This window comes from Musca domestica, unplaced genomic scaffold (genome assembly GCF_030504385.1).
Source record: "Musca domestica strain aabys unplaced genomic scaffold, Musca_domestica.polishedcontigs.V.1.1 43, whole genome shotgun sequence".
Taxonomy (NCBI): Eukaryota; Metazoa; Arthropoda; class Insecta; order Diptera; family Muscidae; genus Musca; species Musca domestica.
Window position 1 is genome coordinate 7,979,391 of NW_026712332.1, and position 16,813 is coordinate 7,996,203.

At 33.9% G+C, this 16,813-nt stretch overlaps 1 protein-coding gene across 1 annotated transcript in view; it reads right to left on the reverse strand.

The window, feature by feature from the left end:
- The window catches only part of LOC101895517 (dmX-like protein 1), a 181,707-nt gene extending 167,287 nt beyond the window's left edge, over positions 1 to 14,420 (reverse strand). The window contains exon 1 of the mRNA XM_059127245.1: positions 14,187 to 14,420. Coding sequence (XP_058983228.1) covers positions 14,187 to 14,273 — 87 coding nt within the window. The 5' untranslated portion in view covers positions 14,274 to 14,420. The remainder of the gene's footprint in view (positions 1 to 14,186) is intronic.
- Between the last annotated feature and the right edge of the window lie 2,393 nt (positions 14,421 to 16,813).

The following is a 16,813-nucleotide window of genomic DNA, read 5'->3' on the forward strand; positions in this document are numbered from 1 at the left end:
GTTGTTCGACTTATTCGATAAATCGAATTATTCGAACAATTTAAGACTATTAATCGATTGATCGAACAAATTAAAAACCCCAATATCGATTAATTTTTTAATCGAACAAAACCTAAACTCGATTAATTGGATACTCTAGTATTTATTCATAGGTGTCCTTCTGCAATAATTCACCTTCTAATGTATTACAAAAAAATACCTTTGCAGAAACATGCCGCAGTGCTCATTTTGTACCCAGTGATGCTTTTCGTTAATATGTAGAATCCGCACCGGATTTAAAAAAAAAGGTCATGTGAAGACCTATTTTTTATATTAAGTCTGGTTGAATAAATCCGGACTAAGTAATAAATCATGGTAATGCGGATTACTCCGGATAACTTTTTGTATTTGATCGCTCTATTAGGGTCAGCAGCGATACCCTTTTTATGTGGCTATAATACTCGTAAGGAGTGGTTATTGCTTGATATTGATCTTGAAAGGACGTTTTGTTTTCATTGTACTCAACTATCAATTAGATCATCTCCTATATCACTTTCCGTTTTCTAGTATTTAATTTCCTGATTCGCTCACATTTTGCAATGAATTTGAGTCTTCCAAACCGCTTTGCAAAAGTGAATCATCCAAACCACGTCCATATGACATATAAAAACTTTAAATTGATATCTTAAAAACTAAAAATTCAATAGCAAATAAGAAAAATATTCACTTCAAAATTAAAAAGCGTTACGTCTTGCAGGCGTTCCTTATCTAACTAGGGTTAAATATTCTTTCTTCCACCGAAGCAGAATGAGCAAATGATGGGCTCTGGAGGAGCGAGTATCAGAGATATAAGGATAAGGAAATGTCTAGGTGTAAGGGCTACCGTAGTTTCATGACTATCAGTCATAGAGCTTTTAAACACGCTTTTTTTCTTGGTAGCATTGTAGAATATTCTTCAAACGTATATTTGAAATTTTGGTCCATTTTGTAAAATGAGTTTTAAAACTTTTAACCACACCTTCCAAAAGTCCACTCATATATGGAGCTTTCATCTAATGCTTGCTTAAATTCTCTTGTGATGATACAACGAAGTTAGTATGACACTTACTGTCCACGACTAGTTATGAATCTATAAAATGCAGGCACGAAGGTTGTATTAGATAAATCCGAAGCTGACTCTTAATGGATCGCTTTCGTAGAAAAGCTCACGAAGATACAAACATACGCCTTTGTAATTTTCCGCCTATCTCTCGTGGTGCACCAACGAAGTTAGTGTCATTGTCCACGAGATATAAATCTATACAATGCAACCAGGAAAGTTGTAGTAGATTTGTATGAAAGCACATAAAGGCACAAATATATCCATTTATAAATTTAAAACAACGACCTAAAAAGAATTCAATGCCAGCGAATGTAATTACCCCTGCACTATCTAGAAATGCGTTTAAAGATAAAATGTCGTTATTGAATAATATACCATTTGAATTGATAGGAGTGTAATCCTCAAAATGAGAATGGAACCTTCTATAAGGAGAATGCATTATTATGGAAAACGCGATCAATACATGCAATAACACGAAACGCCCTGTCTTTGGAAAACTCTCGTTTAAAACATCATCGTAGTTTTCCATTAAGTTCAACCTCTGTCCACATTTTGAATTTCCCCACGCATGTCAGCAGATTTGTAAAAAAATTTCCCTTCGAAGCAAGCAAAATCACGAACATACGCAACCACAGGTATTCCTTTTCCAAGGCATCGGAAAGGATATGCAGTCCGACAAAGAGCTGAATACTGGACCTAAATTTTTTCTATTGATTATATTCGTTGCAACTATTATTGGTCGTAACCATCCAACTGAAACGAAGAGTTTAGCGATGGTTGACAAAACTTTCCAACCTTTTTCCCGTTAGAAATCTTGAAAAATTGGTATTCCTTTTCCAAGGCATCGGAAAGGATATGCAGTCCGACAAAGAGCTGAATACTGGACCTACATTTTTTCTATTGATTATATTCGTTGCAACTATTAGTGGTCGTAACCATCCAACTGAAACGAAGAGTTTAGCGATGGTTGACAAAACTTTCCAACCTTTTTCCCGTTAGAAGTCTTGAAAAATTGAATAACCGGATAGTGAGGAAAGAAGGTTGCAAACGGTAAAGTCCCATTACAAATGGTTTTAACGGTTGACCAGCTTCGTTGACCAGCTTCGTTAGGGCGTAGAATCACTCCCTATAACGCATTCACACAACTGATCAAGTGGTTTTGGCTACCTACTGAAAGCATACGATTCACATTATCGTATGCGACAGCGCCCAAATCACCAGATTAAACGCATTTTATATTTCATGGAGACTGGGAAACTGATAATTTATAGATTAATAGATTTTCTCAGCGCTTCGTCCAAACACAATTCACTAACGTTAGAGACACTAACTGTTTCCCAGAGCTGTATTCAATGCGCCTAAATGACGTTTTCTAATTTAATCGAGGAACATATGCCGATTATTATTATTTTTAGTCCTATTTGCGTGCTTTTGCGTCGATGTGTTGCTTCATTGTAGGTCTTAGGTCCAGGTATCTTTATCTTTTGAAACACACATGCTTGCATTTGCCGATAATAATCTCCAATTTTCAAGAAGGATCCTCAGCAAACGTGGTTGTGAGAGTTTCACCTATCGTGGGCTTATTGGCAGTAAATATCACGTATAGAATTCGAATAGAGAAATCCAATCTATTGGATTCAGATCAATATCGCCAATAAAATGGTCCCAAATTTGATGTTGTTATCAGTTATTTCTGTGGGTTGTAGGTTATTAAGGAATATTTTTTAATTCAGGAACAGGGCTGCAGACCGGTTCCGAACCGAACCGCTGTTTCTGTAAATGAACCGAACCGTGAACCAAACCATTGTCTATGTAAGTATTTACACATAATTCTCAACCGAGCCTTTCAGGCGGCTCGACCATTTCAAAAACCAAACCATGGTCCAAAGGGAGCGTGAACCAAACTAACCCAAATCGACAAGTTTGGTTTGTAGCCCTGTTAGGAATGACAACGATAATATGTCTGCGTTTTGATGGCACAGATGGCAAATACCAAAAGTAGCGGGAACAACTTGACCTTGAATTTCAAAGAAAATTGATGAGAAATTGAATGGGAAATCTACGCATAGTAGAAATACCAAGAAGACGTTCAACATTTTCTGTGATGAAAGACAATTTAGGCACGATCTAAGTGCACGTTGCCTTTGTGGATTAGATTCACCCATGGTAGAAATACCAGGTAGCAACATAGGCGAAAATTACAACAAAGCAACTTTTTTGGAAACTTGATATGTCAAAGTTGATTGATTTGTTGATTGATTTGAAGTACAAAATTTGGGGCAAATTATTTTTCCAATCAAAATATTGAATTAAAAATTTTCAAAATTGTGTTTTTTCTATTACAAAAGCAAATATTCAAAACTTCCAACATCGATTGAAAGTAATGCTGAAGCCGCTGCATCTTGGTTTGATTATAGCACGTTCAATACAACATTTTTGAAAATCACATAGACTGGAAATGGAGTGATTGTAGTCTCCAGCGCACCAACGAAGGACATTTGCGATAATAGATGTCCAATCGTTGTTATCTCTTCATCATCCTTACACAGCATGCAGTCTTGGTAACGTTGGCAACGTTGATTTCATATTCAACAGCGATAATGTTCTTTAAAGGAAATATCCGGAAAATTATTTTTGATGCTTTAAAATTAGGTTTTGTGGTGGTTCTGGGGTGTACCCTTTTTTCTTTTGCTACATCGTCAGCTTTCTCGCTGTAGTGACATGCTACCTAAAAGGTACTTTAGAGTATATTTACTCCTCAGGCTTACTTAAGATTTGGATCAAAGATTGCAGAAGGGGGGGCTGAGTCTACTGTGAGTCCAGGCATATTATTTGCTCAGCTATGAAATGTATAGCAGACAGGAAGTCTTTTAAGCATAGTTAACTTTAATACATTCGAACAATTTGAAATAAAAAAATTATCTCAATATTTAATCACACCCCAAAAATTGCCAATATTTTGTTCCCCAAACTAATCCAATATGCTTTGGAATCATTCACCTTTCACTGTTGAAGCCCTATAGTGTATAACATAGTTGAAAATCCGTACAAATAAGATGATGAAATTCATTCGAACAATTTGAAATAAAAAAATTATCTCAATATTTAATCACACCCCAAAAATTGCCAATATTTTGTTCCCCAAACCAATCCAATATGCTTTGGAATCATTCACCTTTCACTGTTGAAGCCCTATAGTGTATAACATAGTTGAAAATCCGTACAAATAAGATGATGAAATTTCATGTATCGGTTTATTTCCTAAATGAAATTGATTCCCTGTTTCACTTATTTGAAATATCCACGAATTTTAGATCTCCATATTACCTATGCCTACCATATGTTGAATATACACTTTTTCCCTCATATTCTATAAAAACGTAAAATCTCGATTTTCTATCAATAGCATTGTTAAAGTTTGAAATCATGCAACAATTTTCTTATGTGTAAATGAAGGCGAATTCAAATTACAACAATTTTTTGACGTATCAAATTGATACCAGCTGGCCTGAAAGGGTTACCTTGTAATTCTACCATGGATTCACCATTGCAGTACACAAAACATCATTTTAATTTTGCGAAACATAATAAATTTGCCTAGTGACAGAGGAGATATATCCTACGAAGTCGGGGGAATATCAGGATTCGCATTATTGAATTGAGGCGAACATTGCTTAGAAGGTAATGTGCTAAATGTGTGTGGTTTGACATCTCAAGGTATAAAACTGTGTAATGTGGCTGTTGCATTTGCCATAATTGTGTTTTCCAATAAATTGCTTAACTTCATGATCAACCGCCAAACAGTTCAGACAGCAACTGAAGCGTTTGAGCACTGCATGGCCTTCATTGATGATTTTAGTACTCTGGACAAAAATGTAATGGATGAAACAATTTAGGACATAGAACGCAAGATTTAAATGAAGAAGCGCTAGATGACATAGATGCTGCGATTTTTTTATCTGAGTTCACTCTTTCTTCTCAACCTTTTTTTGAAGAATTATGAACACAACAAGGCAGCATGAATGCATATGAAGTCGTTCGTAGAAACGTCGTAGATCCCTACAGTCAAATAAATCCATTAATTGCTCGTTGTAGATTCTTCACACTATTATTTTTGACTCACCAAGAAGACCAAAGAACAATTTGAGTTTTTTTAACCAAGATTCGGACATTGCCATATGTCTCCTTTAATAGCCGCACAATAGTTCAGAAATCGATTTTCCTGGGGGTTACTATATAAATCGATTCGAAAGTAAAATATTTCGGATGCGAATTTTTCCTACCAACTAACTTGAATTCGCAAACCCATTTTCTACTTTCGGATTGCCATATCCGAGTATAGTATAATCATACTCTACTTTCGGACACAATACAAATTATTGTGCAAAATTTCTGTACGTCAAATAATGTGGACTGTATCGTGATATCACCAAACAGGCAGATATATTTGAATCGACTTACTACTTTATGAGTTATACGACAAAAACTAAGAGGTGTTACAGAAGGAATGAAAAATTGAATATATCCTGCTTTCCATAATAGAGGATCAATACAAACAAAGTCAATTTCAGACAATACTGAATTCTATGACGGCACATCCACAGTTGGTTAAAGGCAGCTAATGAATCCATTTTTTTTTTTTTTGCCGAGAACAAGAACATGATTTCAAAAATCACACAAAAAAATCAAATCTATATATATAAATGTAAGTTGTGTTAGTTACTACGCTTATAACTTAAGAACCGCTGGATTAATTTTAACGATTCACACAAATTCGGAGTTGTCTACTCTCCGAAAAGGATAATATCCAAAAAAATCGCGTAAAAATGTGATATATTAACATTTTCATTTTGACTTTTCAAATGTACAATAGTAATGTTTTATTTTGCATGATTTTTTTCCATTTTGACTTACTTTTTTCTAATGTACATTTGTAGTGTTTTTTTATATATTATTTTTGAATTCGAATATTTATACCAATTTATTTAATTGACTTGATTTCTTGAGAACTGAAATTGATGGCGGGTTACATGGAAGTGTAGTAGCGAATTATGTGGTGGCGAAACGGAATAGATGATATCGAAATAATTTAACGCGGTCACACCAAAGTTAAAAGATAATTACTTTTTCTAAATCGCTGAAAAATCATGAAAAAGAGATCTCATTGCAAAAATCAAAAAAACATTTTCAATGGAATCGAATTTTAAAGTAATAGTACATTCTATTGATAAACTTTGTAAGGAAGGATCTTAAAACATTTGCTGTAAAAAATCAGCGAAAAAGGTGAAGACTTTTTCAATTTGTTATTCTTTTTTTTTTTTGTCAATTTTTTTTTTTTCAATTTGTATTATCATATTGAATTCAGTGGATTTTTTGTGAACAAAATAAAGAATAATTTTTCACTAAAAAAATTAAATAAGTGCGAAATAGGATGTTAACTGACATCTACCTTTCAACTCCAGGGCCTACATCGTGGGTTAGCTGGAAGATGCGAACACATTTAAACAAATAAAAATGACCGAAAAAGCTTAATGGGGCTCATTTCAAAGCGTGGCAATGATCCGTCCAATGAGAGCTCTAAATGCAAAATTCTTTGGGAGAATAATAAGTAATATACCAATATTGAAATAAAAGGTGCAAAATAGTAGAGCGAATGGGACTTTTAGTAAGAAAAGGTTTTATATCCTTCCAGAAATTCTTCCCAAACATTCAAAATACCTAAAATCACTTTTGCAGGCCTTTATATCGATCATAACTCACGGATAAGGGAACAACCCGATTTCATATTTATATAACCATCTATGATTTAAGTTATTTTTGGGGTCTTGGGAGAATAATAAGTAATATACCAATATTGAAATAAAAGGTGCAAAATAGTAGAGCGAATGGGACTTTTAGTAAGAAAAGGTTTTATATCCTTCCAGAAATTCTTCCCAAACATTCAAAATACCTAAAATCACTTTTGCAGGCCTTTATATCGATCATAACTCACGGATAAGGGAACAACCCGATTTCATATTTATATAACCATCTATGATTTATGTTATTTTTGGGGTCTTGGCCGGCCACTTTTTTCATTTTTTGGCCCTTATTTGACATTTTTGTTTCTAAGGGGGTAGATAACCTCTTCGCATAAAATTTGAAATTTTCAGAGTAGGGCCCATATTGGTATTGATCACATTCATCAATTGATTTGGCTAAAAAATTTTATTTATGCCACCCTGGGGTAGGGAACCATCATACAGATAATTGCCACATAGCAATTTATTTAAGTAAAGTCCCCACATTGGAGTATCCCCAAGTCCACTTTCACATCTAATGTGTGGTCAGAAAAGAAAATTATGTATTCTATTGAATTTTTAACCCCCAAGAGAATATTGGTTGAGAACGTAGATTTGGGATATACATCTATATGAAATAAATTGTGGAAACATGAACAAATTACAAATATAAGAAAGTAGCACGGGACCGAATATTTGTTTAATCATCATTGAATTATCCTATGATGAAAATATGGACTTTAAGGGGTCTCCAACTTACAATTTAAATGGCAAATAAAATTAATTCCCATCTTATCATTCTGCCCTCAATTATGAGGTGGATAAAACTATTTTTACTTATTTAAATCACGCGAAATGCTATGACATGCTATATTGTTCTGCTATATTTTTGATTTGGCCTCTATTTGTCATCTTGGATTATAAGGGGTAGAAGAAAGTTTTCAATGTAGGTCGATGTTTCGGAGTAGTGCCCATATAAAGAAGGTACCTCCTAATTTAACCACATTTCAAAGAATTTGGCTAATAATGCGTATTAGGGGGGTGAAAATCTTACACTAAAATTTCAACATATCTACAAATTTTAGAATTTTTATCCATGTTATAATACCCTCTCAAGTCCACCTTTTGGCGGACAAACAGACTGACATGGTTAGGGGGACTTATGAGGACTCTAATGCACAATCTAAGTTGCTAATGAGTTTAAAAAAGTAATTAACTTTGGCTATTCTTAAATCATTCAGCCCTCAATTATGTAGTATACAAAATACAGCAAATTCCAAATTACTGCTCATTTGACTGGAAGATTTTGCTACGATTTTTACCATATTAAAAATTAATTTGATCCCTTATATGGCGATAAGATTGATATATACTTTTTAATAGATTTGTATAGCACATCCACACAGTTGAAGCCCACGGTTTAAATATTGAAGCCCACTGGTTAAAAATGGGTACATGTATTTTAAAACACTTTAAATCGACATGTACGTGAACACTTATATCAGTCATATCTGTGAATAATTATGCTTGGGAAAATATGCATAATAGACAAAAACTACGGGCCGGCAACGCGGACCGGGCCAGCTAGTAAAAAATAAATAAAAATTGCCAATTTTTTTAACTCTTTTCCTTTTTCACAGAAAAAGCTCATTTTTTACTGACTACATATCGGTTTAAAGGTAACTAGTTTTTAATTATTTTAAAAGTAATGCAGGAATGGACAATTGTCCACTGCATAATTCATCCCCAATGGATAAAAACCAATTTTCAAATTAATAAGCGTTATCGATGTTTTTGAATTTAAAACTAACAAATCAACAATATATTCAGCTCAGATTGCGTGCTATTGAAAAGGCTCAAATCTGTATCTATCGTATCACAGCCCAATTGGTGCTAAAAAGGACAATTGCAAATTCACCGAGTTTAGCAGGGGCGCAACTTTAGAAGGTTCTTGATCGCACAGCTCAAAAATTGCTACAATCAATTAAAGGAAATAGATTAAAGCAGTATGTGGGCTTTCAAGTAACTCTCCATTGAAAATGGGGATGTGATGGTTTGTCTGTACAAAAACGGGAAATACAAATGATGGAAATACAGATTGAAGGTTCTTTTTCAGATCCGACAAGGGTATCTAAAATAACCGCAGTGGATATAAATCTAATTTAAGACTTAAAAGATTACCAATGTTCTTGCGTGCAATGAAAACATTGATGCAATATAATTTGAGGAATAATTTTATAGAAAGCACTATAGCAGGAAGATTTGTTAAGATATTGTTAGCATCATGTGAACCTTTCATTCTAGCATTCGTAACTGATAGAAAGGGGGAAGGATTTGCGACGAAGAAGCGAAGGATTTGCTAGAGGACAGCAATATTACAGAACAAAAAATGCATTATTTTCTGCAATTTTTTAAAGCGTACGAATGAACATGAAACTTGTTTTAGTAAATGTAATGTGCGTAGTAAGTTATCTGCAAATATAAATTAAAAACAAAAAAAAATTTAAGTTTTCTAAGCACAAAGTGAATGAAACATCAAAAACCAAGATATATGTTTTAATTAAAAAGATACAATTTTTGGAAAATAAATTTTTATTAATCTTTGTTTTATTAATTAATAAAATATATTTTTTTTATTCTTATTATAGTTAATAATTGGAATTTGACTTTTTGTAATGAGTAGGATGATACAAGACACAAAAAACACGAATTATTAGATGCAATATATTAAAACAAACTCAAAAGTTAAATTTTGACTTTGAATTCCTTTGCAACTACTGAACCGAATTTGTTCGCGTTTGATGCAGCGGTCGTATTGCTTCTCGAACAAAAACAACATAGGAAACATATCTACATCCGTTCAAAAGTTACAGAATATTTAAAAACTCTGGACCACAGTACCCCTTTGAAAATAATTATATCGCAAGGTGGATTATGTATTACATTGTCATTTTTTTTAATAATATTTTCCGTTTAGCGCGAATAGCCAAAACGAGATAAAAAAAAAAAAAAACAAAAATAAGAAAATAAGTTTGTGAGATAAAATGGGTGAAACTTAACGAAAATAGTGTGCAGAATATTAGAACTGCAAGAAAATGTTTAGCGAATACTAACAAACACAACACCCAACAAGACAAACAAGCCAAATAAAAAAGAATGAAAAATTTAATACATTTCTCGGTGTATTGAAAATTGTATATCCAATAATACACACCTATTCATTCATAATTATCAAAAAATATAAAAAAGAACTTGGACAAGCAATTGTGAATTTGGCAAATTATGTTCTTTAAGTAGAAAACTACATGATTTTTCTCTTAAGGTGTAAGACATAAGCAGGTTGAAGTCTTCGCATGGCATATTTTGTGACATATCATATAGGGATGTCAGAGCCACAATTCTATCCTGCTGCCGTGTTTCAATAAAATTTGACATTAATATGCTTACCTATGATACCAAGCTGCTTAAGTACCCACACTTTAGTGTATCGAAAAATACAGAGTATTCGATTATGTACTCAGAAATATACACAAAAAAATATTTCCAAAAAGAAATATTCAAAAATCGAAAAAAACAAATTGCACCTGTTGCAAAAAAACAATAAAAACGTTATTTTAGGTTGACATATGAAGTAAAAGTAAAGTAAGCTTTTCTCATTTGTACCCGTTGTTAAGAAACCTGTTAATAATCATGATGATAAATGGATGGATTCTAGGGAAATTCGTTTTGCAAAGTCACTTAGGGATCTTGCATACTTTGCATTCCTTAGTGATAGATCTGACTTGAATTGGAAGACTTACTGCCGGTATCGTAACAAGGCCAAAAATGTAATGAGAAAGGCACGGAGGAGATATTTTTCTAGAATACTAGAATAGGACATAGTACGACACATTTACTTCTGTCTCTCACTGATAGCATTCGGGAAGATATAAATAATGGCAAACTTAGTGTCCTGATTTCGCTTGATCTGTCAAAAGCTTTTAATTCCATAAACTTCAACCGATTGATTTTCGAACTTCTGAATGAATATAGATTTTCTGATTCGGCATGTAGGCTTATCTTTTCGTATCTGAGTAATAACCATTATAATAACCATCAATCGGATTTTCTGCCTCTTCATTCTGGTGTTCCACGAGGTTCCGTTTTTTAGTGTACACACTAATTTTCTAGATTGCCGTACCTTAATGTTTGCTGATGACATATTTTTGCTTTTCAGTGGCAGATCAGCTTTTCCTGAAATATTTCAAAGCAATATAAATAGTTGCCTTCGTAATGTAGTCGATTGGACTATTAGGAACTCGTTGTCAATTAACCCATCAAAATCCAAAGCAGTTCTTTTCCGATCTTCTTATCGTGATCATACAGAGTTTCATATATATGTTCAAAATGAAAGAATACAATTTTTAGACAGGCATAAATGTCTTGGTGTGATTGTTGACAGTGAACTTACTTTTGGATGCCATATTGATGATCTTTATGGCAAATTTCTTGCCTCTTTGCGAATAATTTATGCTTGCAACTTTTATCTACCTGTCCGAATTAAACAAAGACTGGGTCATGCATTGTTAATGACACATGTCAACTATGGTCTTGAGGTTATTTCAGGTACTATGGGTATATACTTAAATAAACTTTACAGACTTGTTAATACATTGTAAGATTTGTATATAATGTTCCTAGAAGGAGACATATTTCAGACTTTGTTAAGAATTTTTTAGGATGTTCCTTTCATTATTATATTGATTTTCGAAAACTATTTTTATTTTACAAGGTTATCAAATACAGTAAGCCTATTCAATCATATAGATCATTTGAGTTTTCCCCCTCCACTAGGAATCCTCAATTATTCATTCCTAGAATTTGGAAAAATATTTTTGGCCGATCATTTCGTATTTGTGTTGCGCGTAGTTGGAACACATTGCCCTTGGAACTGCGATTATTTTCGCATTCTAATAATGTGTTCAAATTAAAACTTCTTGCTTTTTTCAATACTATCTGATTTTCATAATACTACTAAGTCATTAATTTGTGTTACTGCTATGTGGGACTTCTACCCTGTTTTTTTTTTTTTTTTTTTTTTTTTTTGTGCTCATAATAAATGAGTGGTATGTAATTTTTTTCCTAGTTTTATGAATTTATTGATTATATTTGTAATAATTTTAGTTTGCTCAGAACTTATAATGTAATGTTTTTTGGCCGTAGAGGCTTTTATTACATGAATGAATTTAAATAAATAAATAAAAATATATGTTTCTCGAGATTTTCTGTGATATTGCAATATAAAATTATGGTCACGTATTATCAACTGTAGAATCGTTTATCGATCACGGCACTTTGGTTCAATAGACGGTGGTCCAAAGAATTTTCCACATAATCCATATATAACAAAACAATTATTTACGTCTCTTGTTAAACCTGTTGTATGGGATATATGCAATATACAGTAGTTTTCCGATTTATCATGGTTGAACGAAATCTGCATTTAACGAACTTCTAAAAATTTTGCATTGAATACCAAATATTACGAACACTGTAAAAACATTTGTACTCAATATAACGAACAGGAACCAAAATTATACCAGCAGTCCGCGGAACATTACAATTAAATACCCATCCAAATGTATGCTATTTTGTCAATATTGCTATTACATTGTGAAACAAAATCCATACTAGAATTAAAAAACAAAACAAAATATTACAAAATGTGTCCATCGCACTTAATCTTAATCGGATGTCGATAAATTTCGAACCCATCCAGCCTTCGCTTACAATGTCAGTAGATTTCAGATTCGTCTGATGGCCTATGCCATCGCTGTGTAAATGTAAGTAGACATTGTATACAGGCTTTGGATGAGTCGCTCCTACATTGTCAGTGGTCTCAGTTGGAAGATCCAACGACGGCTACGCGAAATAAACCTTTTTTTTACTGAAAAAATAATTTTAATGAACTGGTTAGAATCGGGCTATATGCGGATGAAAAGACCCATATCTCTGGACCCGAAAAAGGTATTAGCACAAAATGCAGCATTTTGGAAAGGTAGGACTGTCAGCTATAATTTGGCATCAATTTTGTTGACACCCATAATGGACCCTTTTTGGACTTTTTGGGGGTTTTATATGTTATTTGTTAAGTTTGAATTTGTATGGGCCTTGTGGGCTTATTTATATTTCTTTGTAAGGTAAATAAATGAAATTAAATGAAAAAATTAAATGAAAGAAAGGGGCTATGCTCGGATCATTTTGAAATTTTTACCGCAGGTGGGTATTTTTAACCTGATTAAGGGAAAGTAATTTTTTCGTGGGGGAAATACCCGGTTACCCGGTTATTTGACCCGAAAGTTCGAATACAAAATAAGGTTTTTATCCGGTTATACAAAATGGATATCATTTGAAAGCTTATGAAATTACCTATCCAACAAGTTGTCAGATGATAGGTTTATTGGAACCGGTTCCGAGTAATGCAAGAAAATTGATATTTTTATACCAGTACCAGCAAATTATGAAATTGAGATTTTCTCCACTAATATGTATCTAAACATTTTAAAGTAGCCGGCATTTGGACGCGTCTTGAGATTTTCTCCTATGGGGTATGTCCAACACCGGCTACGCGGCTGGGCCGGGGCTTGAGATGAGGTAGGTTTATTTCGCGTAGCCGTCTTGAAATTACAAAAGTTTACTAAATTTGACACTTTAGGTAAATAGCCGGCCATCGGCCGGTATTTCCATAAGCTTTCCAACGATACCTACATTGTCTATATCGGATAATTGGATCCGGGTCTTTAACCCGAACTTTGGGGTCAAAAATCTGGGGTCCCGGGTCAGTCCCCCAAGAAAAAATAATTTCCCGGGATCAGGGTAAAAATACCTACCACTGGAAATTTCGAAAATATTGAAGAATTTTTAAGCCACTGAAATTGGGCTTAACCAATTTTGTTTTGGACTGCGTGATTGCAACATAGAGCACAGATGTTAAATGAGCTTTTTATTTAACATGATACTTTACGGTTCCTCTGAATGATGTAATTATGAGGTACAAACTTTTCTGAAAAAAAAATCATTTATAACAAGAATCATCATAGATCCCGTAAAGTTGTTGTAACAATAATCAGCTGATATACTTTCGCTTTTGAAATGTACAATGCCTCTTTGGTGGAAGGCAATTGAAAATTAGTTTTAAGATAATAAGAAAAAATATAAAATGTCACATTTTAGCATTCAACTGCGCACTATTTCAAAAACTGACAGCAATAATAACAATTATGTTTAAGAATAATAAAATGATTTTCAGATGTTCTATAAATATATTAAATACAAAAACATCTTACAGTAAATGGGATTCCTTCTACGGAACCAATAGCAAAACACCGATCACCAGCATTGCATGCACCACTTAAAATCTGATGGCAATTCATCGTTACACCATTATATTGATTAATCAATTTTCAATTTAACAAATTTCTTCACACACTACGAATAATACTTCGACTTGGAGTTCTATAGAATACTGAACGAACGTAGAGTTGCCTAATGTTATATCGACAAACAGCTGTAATTTAGTTTAAGGGAAAATAAAACCAAGTTATAGTACGAAGTCTGCTGGATGTAAATAGCATTTGAACGGCGTTAATAATAGCCTTAAGTTTACACTCCATAACATACCTGATGCACGCCTTCTACGTTTTTCGCCACAAAAGTTGAATAAATATATTTAACAGTTGTTTATACATACTTTATAATACGCATTTTTTTTAACTTTATTGAAAAGAATACACACATAAAGTTTATGTCATAAACACTACAACCATGGTAGAATCAAGGAGGTTAAGTCGTGCAATCATATGTCTACATTTTTTCAGAAATTATTCATTTGACAACATCTCATTGTCAAAATTTGTATTTATAAATCCATTGTACATGCACAAATCAGAGTCGGAAACTTGATTTTATGTAGTAAAATGTGACAAGGTAAATTACAGAAAATGCAGAGATGGGAATGATTATTTCAAATGACTTTACCTTCTTAATTTTACCATGACTACAACATACTACCCTACATTCATGGCTCAAGGAACAACTCTAGTTTAGTAAAAACTCTTCGACTCTTTCGAAATTTTTCCAGAGGTAGGTATTTTTACCCTGATCCCGGGAAACTATTTTTTTCTTGGGGGACGGACCCCAGATTTTTGACCCGAAAGTCCGGGATCAAGACCCCGCCTGGACCCGGATCCACTTACCCGATATAGACAATATGGGTATCGATTGAAAGCTTATGGAAATATCTATCCAACAAGTTAAAGGGTAAGTTGTCATGGTTCGGAAGTTATAGTCAAATTATCGATTTTTTGGACCCGGATTTTTTATGAAACCCCCAAAAAGTCAAAAAAGGGCCCATTATGGGGGTCTTACCTTTCCAAAATGCTACAATTTTTGCTAATACCTTTTTCGGGTCTAGAGATATGGGTCTTTCCATCCGCATAACCCGATTCCAACCAGTTCATTAAAATGATGTTTTCAATAAAAAAAAGGGTTTATTTCGCGTAGCAGTCGTCGGAATAACAAAAGTTTTCTAAATTTGGCTCTTTTTGTAAATAGCCGGCTTTCGGCAGGGGCTTGAGATTTTCTCCTCTGGGTATGTCCGACACCGGCTATCGCGAACAAAAGTTTCTAAATTCGGCACTTTTTGTAAATAGCCGGCCTTCGGTCGAAATTTTTCTAAATTGTATACCTTTGTAAGTAGCCGGCCTTCGGCCGGGGCTTGCGATTTTCTCCTCTGGGTATGTCCCACACCGGCTAACGCGAACCAAAGTTTTCTAAATTGGATACCTTTTGTAAGTAGCCGGCCTTCGGCCGGGGCTTGAGATTTTCTCCTCTGGGTATGTCCTAAACCGGTTAACGCGAACCAAACTTTTCTAAATTTGGCACATTTTGTAAATAGGCGGCCTTCGGCCGGGGCTTGGGATTTTCTCCTCTGAGTATGTCCAACACCGGCTAACGCAAACCAAAGATTTCTGAATTTTATGCTTACGCGAAATACACCTTTTTTATTGAAAACTTAGTTTTAATGAACTGGTTAGATTAGGGTTATGCGGATGGAAAGATCCATATCTCTGGACTCAGTAACGGTATTAGCACAAATTGTAGCATTTTGGAAAGGTAAGGAAAGTCAGCTATAATTTGGCATAAATTTTGTTGTCCCCCATAATGGACCCTTTTTTGACTTTATTGGGGGTTGTATAACATATCCGGGTCCAAAAAATCGTGACCACTTGTTGGATAGGTATTTTCATAAGCTTTCCAACGATATCTATATTGCCTATATCGGGTAATTGGATCCGGGTCTAGTCGGGGTCTTGAACCCGGACTTTCGGGTAAAAAATCTGGGGTGCCAGGTCCGCCCCCAAGAAAAAATAGTTTCCCGGCATCAGGGTAAAAATACCTACCACTGGAAAAAAAATTCGAAAAAATTGAAGAGTTTTTACTAAACTAAGATGAAGCCAAATTTTTATATTGAGCAAACCCGCGAAACAAGGATAGACTTTATGGGTTATTCCACAAGATTGAATCTAAAATAGTTGGAAAGTATAGTTTTATTTCAATATTGTGCAATGTGTTGCCCACTAACATCGAAACTGTGCATTTATTTATTTTGCATTTATTTTATTGTATTTTTTTTTAAACAGTACACACACATATACAAAATGTGTATATGTTTTGATAGAATAAGGGCACTAAAAGAAAAAAATTGTATTTACCTTCTGTAATTGTGCCATGCATACATATAAACATATAAAATTGCAAAAATGTTCTGGCAAGGCACTTATTATACAACCAGCGTGACCGTTGTGCCACTAAATTATCAATTTTGCCACTTTTTTGGGCTTTGATACCGTTGTGCCACTTTTTTATTTTGATCCTAAATGAGCCACTTTTTTTAATTTTTGTGCCACTTTTT